This window comes from Dipodomys spectabilis, unplaced genomic scaffold (genome assembly GCF_019054845.1).
Source record: "Dipodomys spectabilis isolate Male_0828 unplaced genomic scaffold, ASM1905484v1 ptg000163l, whole genome shotgun sequence".
Taxonomy (NCBI): Eukaryota; Metazoa; Chordata; class Mammalia; order Rodentia; family Heteromyidae; genus Dipodomys; species Dipodomys spectabilis.
In genome coordinates, this window is record NW_024870840.1 from 19709981 (window position 1) to 19722609 (window position 12629).

General features: G+C 51.0%; 1 protein-coding gene across 1 annotated transcript in view; it reads right to left on the reverse strand.

The window, feature by feature from the left end:
• The window catches only part of Cacng2 (calcium voltage-gated channel auxiliary subunit gamma 2), a 100170-nt gene that overhangs the window by 10098 nt on the left and 77443 nt on the right, over positions 1-12629 (reverse strand). Inside the window, exon 2 of the mRNA XM_042693347.1 lies at positions 2149-2232. Within this exon, the coding sequence (XP_042549281.1) occupies positions 2149-2232 (84 nt within the window). The remainder of the gene's footprint in view (positions 1-2148; positions 2233-12629) is intronic.

A 12629-nucleotide genomic window follows, 5' to 3' on the forward strand; every position in this document is an offset into this window, starting at 1 on the left:
GTAGTGTGGCAAGAATTGGCACCAAAGAAGCATCTGTTAAGCACCTGCTGGGTTCTGGGTGCTGTAATGAATAAGATAAATTTCCTGCCCCTAGGCCCTCCTTGTGAGCTCCAGAAAGCATATCAGATCATCACTGGGCTCAGCCAAGTGACATCTGGGCTCTAGAGGAGGGGCTCCCAATGCAGGGGTCATCTTGGCTCTCTCCTTTCCTACTCAACATCCTGGTCTAATTTTTTGTTTTGTTTTGTTTTTGTTAGTCGTGGGGGGTCCTGGGAGCTGTCCCTCAGCTCTTCAGCTCAAGGCGAGGGCTCTACCACTTGAGCCACAGCACCACTTCCAGTTCCCTGGAGGTTAATTGGAGATAACAGTCTCACCGACTTTCCTGCCTTGGCTGGCTTTGAACTGTGATCCTCAGATCTTAGCCTCCTGAATAGTAAGATTATAGGTGTGAGCCACTGGCGCCTGGCACCTGGCCTAATTTATGCCAGGACTTCCAATGCGGGGGCGGGGGGGGGCATCTTGGCTTGCTCCGTTCCCACTCAACATCTGGGTCTCTTTTTTTTTTTTTTTTTTTTGGTTGGTTGTGGGGCTTGAACTCTGGGCCTGAACACTGTCCCTCAGCTCTTCAGCTCAAGGCTAGTGCTCTACCGCTTGAGCCACAGTGCTACTTCCAGTTTTCTAGTGGTTTACTGGATAGAGATAAGAGTCTCATGGACTTTCCTGCCTGGCCTGGATTTGAACTGTGATCCTCAGATCTCAGCCTCCTCAGTAGCTAGGATTACAGGCGTGAGCCACCAGCGCCGGGCTTGGGCCTCATTTTTGCTATGCTATGTTCCCCAAGCCCAGCTTTTCTCCAAGGGCACTCCCAGAGATAGCTCACTGACCCATCTTGGCTTCCTCCAGCACTGAGCAAGGGCCTCGTATATATCAGGTGCTCAATGGATGCTTACAGCACTGCTAACCTTCAGACGTGGTAACAGGTAACAACCACTAGACAGCCCTTTGAGAATGCCGTTGAAGAACTATGTCTTGAGGGAATTCCAAAATGGAAGCTACCGGCATACTACGACTCCTCCCCTCCCTCCCCCTGATAAAATCTATAGATTGCATCGTGTTTCTTTCCTCTCCCTTCCATCCCAGTGTCGTGGCTGGCTTTGCGTTCTGTGTGTGGGCTTCTTAGTGAAATCAGATCCCAGGTTGTCCTGGGAGCTGGCTTTGATGTGAGGAGGAATTATTGAAAGAGACAGAGGCGATCTATATAATAAAATGCCTCCTACATTTTTTATACGTGTGATGGGTGGTGGGGGAGGGGAGGGGAAGAGGCTGGGCGGTGGGGAGGGACTTCGCTCTTGGGTTGCGAGTGCATGGGTCTGAGAGCTTTCGGCTTTTTTGTCCCAGGCCTCAAGGACTCTCAGCCCTTCTTCGGGAAATCCTTTCTCGGGGAACAAGCAGTCTTGTTAGTTTTTTACTGATGCTTGAGAAATTTCCTTGGGGCCTCACAATACTTTCTCTTGATAATATGTCTCAGATGGATTTAAGATCACTGCTGTTACATGAGGGTTTAACTTTGATTTGACTTGCGGGGGAAGAAAAAACATTCTCTCCCTGTTCTCCCCGCCCCCCCCCCCCCCCTTTCTCTCCTCTTTCTCTTTCCAGTAGAAGTTCCAGTCTGGCACCGGGGAAGGTTTCTTCTTTGAAATATTTTTCTTCTGAGCCAGACATGGTGCTGGGAATTTAATGGGAAACAAGAAGGGAGATCTTTGCCCCACAGATTTGGGGACTAATTCCTCAAACAGAAGGGGACCTCACAGCACAATAAAATGCTATGCTCTAGAGGCTGAGCGAGGGCTTCCTGGAGGAGGTAATGTTTTAGTAGGGACCTGAAGGATGAGTAGGAGTTTGCTAGACAAAGAGGGGAAGGGAAGGGTCTCACAGGCAGAGGGAACAGAACTCATGCACGCACATACATACGCATGTGCACAGGTTAGCCCTCCTCAAAGGAGGAAAGGAGCTTAGCACAGCCATTTCCAGCCCTCGGCTGTGGCGTGACTTAGATAGCCTTGCTCTTTGGCTCTCTGAAGGATCAAAGCACAGGACCCCCCTCTACCCCCCTGCGGGGAGGGGAGAGGAAAAAGCTGTATGACTCACGGAGGAAATATTCTGCTGTGTCGGCTTCGTAGTCCGCATCCTCTGGGAAGTGATCGATTTGCTTGCACAGACCTTTGAAGTTTCCTGCAAGACAAGGGAGAAGGAGTGCATGAGCCATGGGTACTTTGCCAGGGGGCTTGGGGTCCACCTGCCTCTTCCCGACCTCTCACTTTTCAGCAGCTCGCTCCAGCCCCTCCCTGGCCCTGGGAGAAACGTATTGCTTTGTCTGTTGGCACTTCTGCGGGGTGGATCAAAACACACTGGCCCGAAGCCCTGCAGAGAGGATCTGGAGCTCAGACTTCAAAACCCGGCCTCTTGTCCCTGCAGCTCTGCTTCTAAGGATTAGCTGGGGTTTGACTCAGGGCAGGGCGGGTCCTGTGCTTGGGGGATGGTGGATGTTGGGGGGGGGGGAGGAGGAGAGGGGGAAGATGGAGGGAAGAAACTGAGGCTCAGTGGGGCAGATGAACAGAGTAAGGGCTTGTGACTAGGAAATAGAACATTTCCTCCGTGTTTGCTGAGCACATACTGTAAGCACAAGGCCCCGGCCTGCCCTCACCAATGTTCACTGAGTTTAGGAACAAGCTACGAAGGCCACCTTCACAGAAAGTGTTGAATGGAGTCCATTTATAGTTGCCAGGGTTGGTTTTAATAGCCAAGGGGAAGGCAGAGCTAATGTTAACTTTCTTTGAGTGGGAAAATAATTGAGCCTGTGCTGATATTCTGCATCAGAGCAGGTTTCTGTGGTCAGACCGTCTGGTCCAGCTTGGCTTCCTGGAGCTGACTCAGTTTCCCCATCTGAACAGAGGCTGGTGCATTTAGTCCTTGGAGACCAATAGGAGATACGAATGAACTTGACTCTGTCCAGTCACTGATGTTTGGGGCTTTTTGTGACTAGTGTTTATTGAAGACAGTTCCTCAATATCTCTTAGTCGTTAATTTTCTTATAGAGTCCTGAGACTCCACGCCTTGTCAAATACTGTGCACTATATAACGTTAATCCCTAATTTAAAAGTCCAAAATCCCAAGTGTTTTTCATCTTATTTGTGCTAGTAGTGGAGCTTGAATTCAGGACCTCATGCTCTCCCTTAGCTTTTTCCTCTCAATGCTGGTGCTCTGCCACTTGAGCCACAGTTCTACATCTGTCTTTTTGGTGGTTAATTGGAGAGGAGAGTCTCTTGGATTTGTCTGCCCAGGTTAACTTCAAACTGAGATCCTCAGATTGGTGCCTGGCTCAAAAATGTCTTGAGTGCTAGCGTGCATTGTTGATGTGGGGATTTTCACACCTGACCTCAGGTGAAGGGTCTCGGTCAGAATGTTGGCACGCTGAAAATATTGTAGGAAATTACCTTCAGACTGGATGTTTAAGGTGTGAATGACACAGAGATAGACTTCCTGTTTAGACCTGGGCCCTGTCTCCAGGCTGTATCATTATAGATAGATGCAAATATCCCAAAATCATCCGAGGCCTAAGTATTTTGCATGAGGGCTGTTCAACCTGCCTTACGAATAGTTTAAGATAGTGTATGTGCTCTGTAGGCACATAGCATTTAGAGCTTTCTAGTATTATTCTGTGCTATACATTTCACAGCCTCTGGCTCTTGTTCACGCCTGGATCTTCTCTGTCCCAAACTTACCAACTTTCCTGATTTCTCTCAGAAAGAAAACTCCCCATAGGCCATTGGGATTTTTGGCCACTACGGAAGCTTGGTAGGGTCAAAATAGGAACCCCAAGTGCTTTGGGCTTTGCCCTCTTCTTGCTCACCCTGCCTGCCTTCTTGTCTCCCCTCTGTCTTCCTGCATGTCGGGGTGTCAATAGGAGGCCTGGTTTGCCCCCAAGACCTTATTCCAACCACACACCTGCTCAGCCTTCTCTGTGGGAAAAGTCTTTATGGGGCCATGAAGGAAGATTGTTACAATTTCACATCAGTGCAGCTGAAAAGCGCTGACAATTCAATCTGACAAACATTAAGCCAGCACCAATTGGTGGCTGGCGACTATGACGTTGGTGACACTGGAAGTGACCCCCTGAGGATGCAATACTGGCCTTTCCGAGGTGCCTTACAAATTGGGGACAGAGCTGGACCCAGCAGCGAGGGCTCAAGGGTAGTTCTTTTCTCTCACCCGAGGACCCATCGCTCCTACCTGGGCTCCACCACCCCTATTCCCTACAGCCTGGCTCTCCACAATCCCCTGTCTCACTCCTGAGTGGGCAAGTGGCTCCCGGCACAGGGTGTGTATGGAGAGGCTGCGCCGAGCGTGGACAGCGGGCCCACTTCCGGTCCCACTCCCAGTCCCATGCCTGCTGATGGGTCTTACACAGGACCATACGCTCAGCAGGGCTGAGGCCCCACGAGAGGGCAGCGAGCACCTCTCCTCTCCAAGGCTCCCTTGGATCAGAGAGAGAGTCTAGCCACGAGAGCCCCTGTCACCATCCAGGCCTCTCCTCTTCCTCACTGCCATCCCCGTGTCCTACCCGTGAGAGCACCCCAGTACCTGCCCCTGTCTCTCCACAGACAGCACCCCCAACCCCTGGACGATACCCTAGCCCCTTACTTCTGCATTTATTACCCACTCTTTCCCCTCCTACAGAATAATCACCAGGAGCCTTCAGAAATACAAATCTGAGCATACACCTCCAGCTTCTCACACACACACACACACACACTTCCTTGGTGCTGGGTATCATTATCAGGGCTGGTAGACCTACCTTCTATCTCTGCCTCACCTCCCACCCATTTCCTTCTTTCTGAACTTTGGCCTTCCCTCATCCCACAGGACTCTTGCACTTGCTGGTCTTGCTGCCCAGGCTCTATCACCTGCTTTATTAGTTTCCTTCTTCCACCCTTCTTCTCGGTGTTAGTGGGCATGTCTAACCACCGCTGGCTGCTGTGTGTGTGTGTGTGTGTGTGTGTGTGTGTAGGGGTAGATGTTTAGGTGTGTGTGGTGCTCACGGGAACATGGGAGGGCAGATGGATGACTAAGGAAGGAGGAGGGAGGTAAGAGGATGAGGTCCAGGACACAGGGGTGCTAGGGGTGACGTACCCCAGGAGGTCAGGTGACATGGTACCAGCGGCCTGTGATGCCTTTTTCCTGATGCAGTAGGAAGCAGTAGGATGGGCTGGTGACTGGAGGAAGGGAAGGGACACTTCCCCTGTGAGGGTAGGCGGGGCAGTGGACCAGGCACCCAAGGGAAGGTGACATAGTCTATGTGTGTCCGTGGCTTGAAGGTCCCTTCGAGAGTGTGTGGTTTTTTCCAGCCCCATCCAGAGTGCAGGAGTGGCTTGGTTGGGGGCTCCCTTGATCAGGAGGGGGCTCACGTGAGGTGAGTATAAAATGGTGAGGTGAGTGTGTAGGATCTTGGGGCTGGTGAGCTGCTGGGCTTTAGAAGCCTTGGGGGTGGGGGTGGGGTCAAGTGGGAGGCTGAGGGGAGTGAGCTGTCAGGGTGAGCCATGCTGGTCAGGGAGGGAGGTTTGAAAGACAGATTGTGGAGTGGTACAGTCACTGGTAATGCCAAGGTCAAGGGTAAGACCAGAAGCATGGCTGTCTCTGGATGGTACTCAAAGAATCTGGCAACCGGAAAGGTCGCAGGAATTAGCAAACAAGACGAGGCGAAAGCGTTCCCTATTATTTTTCCTGTGTATGTCAAGGATATATATTCAGAAACTGCCTACCCAGTTAAAAATTGAAGTGCAAACGATTCATCAAATTATTCTAATAGGGCGCAAATCATTGGTTGGTTTTGTAGAAATTATTGGTGTGATCTTTTGCTGATGAGGCTGTCACAGGCTAAATGATGGCCCTGTCTGGTGGCGATCTGACATCGGGAGCCGCACCAGATGCGTCCCCAGCTTTCCTGGAGGAGGAGGAACCGCTGGGGCTGAGGACACACCATTTCCTAATTTGTTCTGGAGGACCTGCTGTGAAAGCCGGCCCAGGCCCCAGGAGGCATGCCCAGCACACAAGATGGTGTGTGTGTGTGTGTGTGAGAGAGAGAGTTGGGAAGGAGAACGGGGAGGGGGGGAATGAAGGAACTGGAAGGAACTGGGCTGAGGCTGGATGAGTTTCAGAGGCAGGAAGTTGGGAGGAGGCAGAGTTATAAGGATGGCCTTGGAGCAGTCAGGGGCTACAGTGAGGAGCAGGGAGGCTGGGCATGGGCAAAGTGCACCCCATATGAGAGACTGCAGTGGCGGTGGTACCCCTGGGAGCCCAGGTGCCATACGGGCAAGAAGAGAGGAAGTTGAGACTCAGGAGATTCCCCTGGCATTGACATATAAATTACAGGGGGCTCAGAGAATGGATCGGGGTGTTGGAGACTGGGCTAGCTTGGGGGTGTGTGTGTGATGAGGCTGTGAAGGTTGGCTGGTAGAGAAACTGCCTACCCAGTTAAAAATTGAAATGCAAATGGGCTGGGAGCCTGCAAGCTGGGCAGTGGATTCAGACTGAATAATGAGGCTGTCCAGGCTCACGAAAGTGGCTCACGCACTGATGGTGAAATTTAAATTCCATAGCACACTCATATGGGCAGACATCACTATAGTCTGTGAAGAGTAGTGTGATGTTTTCCCAATGCCAGTCTAGAGCTCTGCTCTGTCTCTTTCTGGTTGATGGTAATCAAGGCCACAATTGGGATGGCTTCAGGCAAAGATGGATCCAGGCGCTCAAAACTCTGGCATCTCCTTCCATTTCTGGCTTTGCTCTCAGTTGTCCTCAATACTTAAGCAGCCATGGTAGAGAAGACTGCCTAAGTGCCAGGCACTGGGTGATAGGTCTCACCTGAACCTCTGCCCTTCATGGGCTCATAGTCTAGAGGGGAGAAAACAGAAAGTAAAGGATGGACTAGAATGAGTGTCTCCCATTCTGTTTTAGAGGGACATATGAGGTCTTATGGGAACACAGCACAGCACAGCTTTTCAGATAAGTAACATTAATGTAGCATCAACTGTATGCCATGCTGTGTATGTGTGTGTGTGTGTGTGTGTGTGTGTGTGTGTGTTCATGCAGGTGTGTGTTTGTGAGAGGTAGTGCACTGGTGGGGGGTGTGAAGGGATTTCTAGGGAGAGGGACCAGTGAGAGGAGAGCCAGGAAGTGCTGGAGGTGCAGGGGTGGGGGGAGTGGAGGAGGGAGGTAGGGCAGAACAGCTTTCCCAGAGCAGCGTGGGGACGGCAGGACTGGGCACGGAACATGCAGGCCATAGGCCGAGGTGTGCTGGAGCAGGCTTGTGACTACCCGTGCCGTGGGAGCTTTGCTTCCTAACTCACACTGGTAGCTTGAAATCAGTGCTGAAAGAATGTTGACACCAGGGGAACTGACCTACAAATCAAGGTCAGAATCAAGGTCAGCCACTTCCAACTCTTTGCAGTCCAGAGAGCCAGTTAACCCTTCACTAGAATCCCACTGGGTGAGGGCAATCCTAGACAGGACAGCTTGGGGTGGTGGGGTGGGGTGGGGGGGAACTGAAGACTTGCAAATAAAGATCTGTTCCTTTTGGAGGGTTTGACTGGGTGGGGTAAGGGCAGACAACAGCTGGGGAGGGGCAGGGGCCGGATTCCACCGCTCCAAGCTGAAGGGAGGAGCAGGACTCACTGCCCATTCCCCACAAAGGCTGAGCAGCCTGCTTGGAGGATCAAGGGCTGCCTTGGGCTATCCAACTAAGGGGCTGGACCACCAGGAGCCTCAGCTGATTGCCCCACCCCAGAAGGGCAGAAGTGGTGACTTCAGCCACGGGGAGGCGGCATGGCCCTTGGCGGTGCCTCAGGCGGCCCAAGCGCTGCCTCCTGGAACTTCCTGGGTTAAGACTGGGAATTTGGGCTTGCAGGTATTAAGTGGCTTAAAGAGACGTTTCCATCAGCTTTGTCAAAAGCACGTTAATATCTCACAACACCAACTGCTGTCTTGTTTCTCTAGATACAATAAGCTCCCGGTAAACCTGGTCATTAGGGGCTGCATGCGCTGGTTTATTTTCACATATTCATGAGAAGTAGAAAGAGCTGCCCCGGAGCCAGGAGCAGGCCCAGGGAGCTGAGTGGCAGAGGCCGGGGAGGCGGCTGCACAAGTAATTTTTTAAGTGAGGTAAATGAAGGGTTTGGAGGTTGCTGATTTCTTGGTGCTTTCAACCATTTTTTTTTTTTTTTTTTTTTTTAACTCCTGGCATTTTGCTTTCCTAGCAGTGATGCAGGAGGCCTCGGGGTTGTGTGTGGGGGGGTGCCTGGCTGGATCTCCAGATCCCAGCCCAGCCTGCAGCCCCCATGGTATCATGTGGTTTAGTAATAGGACGGCCCATGTGGCAGTGAATGAAGGTGCTCATTAGATGGCTGGCTCACTCATTCACTCATTCACCTGCCCATTCACTCACTCACTCACTCATTCACCCACTCATTCATTCTCACTCACTCATTCGTTCATTCACTTGCTCATCAACTTACTCATTCTTTCGTGTATTCATTCAGTCATTTGGTGGGTGGTTGAGTGCCTCCTGTAGGCCAGATACTGGGCAGTGTCTGGGCAAAGTTGAATGGGATAGAACGTCTCTTCCGCCTGCCTGCCTTCCCTGAGTTTGCTTGCTCCTCCTGTTCTGGCTTTTCCCCTCTCCGTAGCCCTCGACATCTGGGCTGCCCACAGCAATAAACTCTTGCTCATGCATTGTCTGGTTGTACCTGGCGGTGGATTTCATCCCCACAGAGGCTTCTTTCTATGGGTTGCAGGAACTAGACAGAGCTGGCTTCTAAGTCTGGTTCTGTTAGTGATCAGCTATATGAATTCGAGCAACTCGTGTGACCTCTCCAGGTCTCAGTTTCCTTTGTGTAAGAAAGTGATCTTAATCCTGGCACAGGGCTCGTGGGAGCAGGGCTGGGGGGAAGTCAATCCGAAAGATTCAGGCTGGGAAGGTGGCTCAGTGGTAGAGTGCTTGCCTTACATGCAAGAGGCCCTGGGTTTGTACCACATAAGCAGAAAAAGCCAGATGTGGCACTATGGCTCAAGCAGAGTGCTCGCCTTGAGCTGAAGGGCTGAGGGACAGCACCCCGGCCCAGAGTTCAGGCCCCACAACAGACAAAAAAAAAAAAAATCTTAAAGATCCAATGAGGTAATAGAAGCAAAAGACCCCCAGAGGAGGAGCCCAACACATGCAGCTCTTCCTTCTGTTTCTTCTTCTTCTTTTTTTTTTCTTCCTTCTGTTTCTTCTTGAAATGCCACCTCTCCCAGGAAGCCTCTCTCCATTGCCCTGGGCGGGAAGGATTCTTCCATGCTCTTGGGCCGGGCTTCCCAGATTTTAGTGGGCATAGGAATTGCCTGGCGCTCATCCAGACTACACGCGGGTTTGCTGGGTGCAGGGAGGGGCTGGATGCAGCCTCTTCATTTCTCCCAGGCTCCAGGCGATGGCCAGGCTGCAGGGTCCCTGGAGGCCCCCATTTGGGGTGAGTGACCACCGGGAGGGCCATCTGCTTCCATCCTGACTGTCCTGGAACTGCTGTTGGGGAACAAATGGCTCTAACTCTGTAAACTCCTCCAAGGCAGAATTTCTGGTGGGGAGGTCTCTGAATAGACCACATTATCCTTGATTCAAAGATGCTCACATGCACATTTTAATGTTTTAGAAATCGGATGTGTCTTATTATTGATCAAGTTCATTGACTTCAGCATGTGGCTTTTCTCCTGAAAGATCACTATATTATATCGATGATGTACCTTTTAATGATAACACCTACCTGACCAAAGTTTATTGAACACGGAAACAAATAAATGAGCTTGAGTGTGTGTGTGTGTGTACATGTGTGTGCACATGTGGGCAGAGAGCACGTGACACACTTCCATTCTAAACAGATGAGCTTTGTGTCAAATATTAGAATCCCTGGGGCACGAGGCTCTTTTGTACTTCTCTTATCAAAAGCCTACTTGACAATGCCAGGACATAGGTACATGCCACAACTCAGCAATTTCTCTCAGAAATGTGACTTAGAGAAATGCTTGCATAAATGCACAAAGAGACGCATAAGAGGATGTTTCTATCAGCACAGCTTGTAACAGCAAGGAACTGAGAACAAGCCGCCTTTGCTATTGCCAGAGAGGGGTAGCACCTTGTAGTAGATGAGTAGGACAGGCTGTTGGCAGCAGTGAACATGAATGGAAGCTAGCGACACATGTCAGCACAGATGAGTTCCACAAATACAACACTGAACAAAGAAAACTGTCCCGCAGAAAAGTACACAGAAGTGTGCTTTTTTTCTTTGTTTCTTTCTTTCTCTCCCTTCTTTCCTTCTTTCCTCCTTCCTTACTTTCTTACTTCTTTCCGCCCCCCCCTCCCTTTTTGTTGGTACTAGGGCTTTAACTCAGGATCTGGGTGCTGTCCCTTAGCTCCCTCACTCAAGGCTGATACACTACCACATGAACCACAACTCCAGTGCTAGCTTTTTGGTGGTTAATTGAAGATAAGAGTCTCACAGACTTTCCTGCCTGGGCTGGCTTTGAATTGGGACCCTCAGATTCAGTATCCTGAGTAACTAGGATTACAAGTGTGAGTCATTAGCACCCATCTATGATTTTATTTTTATAAAGTTAAAAACACTGGACCCATGGTTGGGTGCATGTCTAGAATTCCAGCCATTTGGGAGGATAGAGATAACAAGATTAAGGTTCAAGGCTAGCTTAGGCAGTTTGTGTGAGACCCTATTGAAATGTAAGCTAAAAGCAAAAGGCCTGGGTGTCAGGAGATAGATGGGGTCTCATCTTCCTCCTGTTGTTTTGTAGGCAGGTATCCTTTTTTTTTTTCCTTCAGTTGTGGGGCTTGAACTCTGGGCCTGGGCGCTGTTTCTCAGCTCTTCAGCTCAAGGCTAGAGCTCTACCACTTGAGCCACAGTGCCACTTCCTGTTTTCTGAGTGGTTTAGTGGAGATAAGAGTCTCACGGCCTTTCTTGCCCGGGCTGGCTTTGAACTGCAATCCTCAGCTCTCAGCCTCCTGAGTAGCTCGGATAACAGGCGTGAGCCACCGGCACGTGGCTGTAGCCAGGTATTCTTTGTAGCTAGGTATTCATCTTTCAGTCTGGTGTTTCAGCTAGTCCTTGACTTTCACTGAGGCCTCCAGCCCGAGTAGTGTTGAGCTAAGTGCTGTGATCGAGAAGGATTCCCTGTCTCCCAGGATGAGGGGCCAGTGAGGTCAGACAAATGACTGGACAGAACCACAGTGAAAACCACAAAGCTGCCCTGGTGTAGGCTGTCCCCATGGAGACTGCCACAGGCCAGGCTCAGAGCCAAGCTCTGGACTCAAGTCGTGAGAACCCAGCCGGGCAGCTTCTAGTGTCTTCTTCCCATCAGGCACATATGGACACAGAAGCTCAGAAAGGCAAAGGAATCAACGGAAGAGGTATTGCTTTGTGAGTGGAGGACCTTGGCTCTGATGCCAGGAATGGATTCCAGGTTCTGCTGCACTGCCACTCAGAGCCCGGGCTGCTGGAAGCAGGTGGCTGTAGCAGTGGTCAAAGGGGTAAGGAAGGCTTCCTGGAAGAAGCACCATCCCAGAGGAGCTACGAAAGCAGAGTAGAAGCTGGAAGACGAAAGTTAGGCAGGGAAGGGCACGGGAGGGGAAGAGGAGGGTGTTAGGGAGAAGAGCAAGAGGCAATCAGAGAGAGAGAGAGAGAGCAGGAGGCTGGGCCAGGAGCCTTGGTCTGTTTGAAGGCTGGAGCTAGATGGTTGGTCTGGAAGTTGTATATGTATGTGTGTGCACACAAGCACACATGCATGTGTGCACATGGGAGAGTGTGACAGGGTTGGGATTACTCAGAATCATTCTAAGTTTAAACTTTGGCCCAGTGAGGAGCCAATGAAGGATTCCAATCAGAGTTTCATGGGACTCGATCACACCAGGTTAACACCAGGGTGCCTGAGAGGAAAATGGAGTAGAGGGACACACCTGGAGTCAGGCCCAGGTTCCTCAGTGAAGCGGAGACTTGTCTATGGCCCTGCCTTGTGCAATCTACTTCCAATTTCTGACCACAGATGTCCCCACTCCCTTCCCTTGTTGGTTCTTGTTCATTGCTTGGTTCATTCAGCCTGGTGGTGGAGAGCCAGGCCAAAGTCAAGCACACTGCAGGCACGGCTGACCCACAGGTCAAAAACAGCTCATGCGACTCAGATCCACAGAGGATGCCCACTGATCCACCTTCTCCAGACCAAGGGCACCGCCCTCCCAAATCCTCAAGATTTCCATGGCCTCCAGAGCAGAGACCAGGCCTCCTCTAGCCACAGGGAGCCAGGCCCAAGGCTTCCCATTTTCTCTCCTGCCAACTCTTCAGTAGCTCTTCCTCCCCGCTGAACAAAGCTCTCCTGTCTTCTCCATCTAAGACAAGGTCTGTTTCCTTTGGAAGGCAGAACAAGGTTCTCAGGGTGGCAGTAGACAGGCAGAGCTATGTCTAGCTGAGGTAAACGTGTATGTGCATGCGTGCTGGGGCTTGAACTCAGGGCATTGTCTCTGAGCTCTTTTGCTCCAGGCT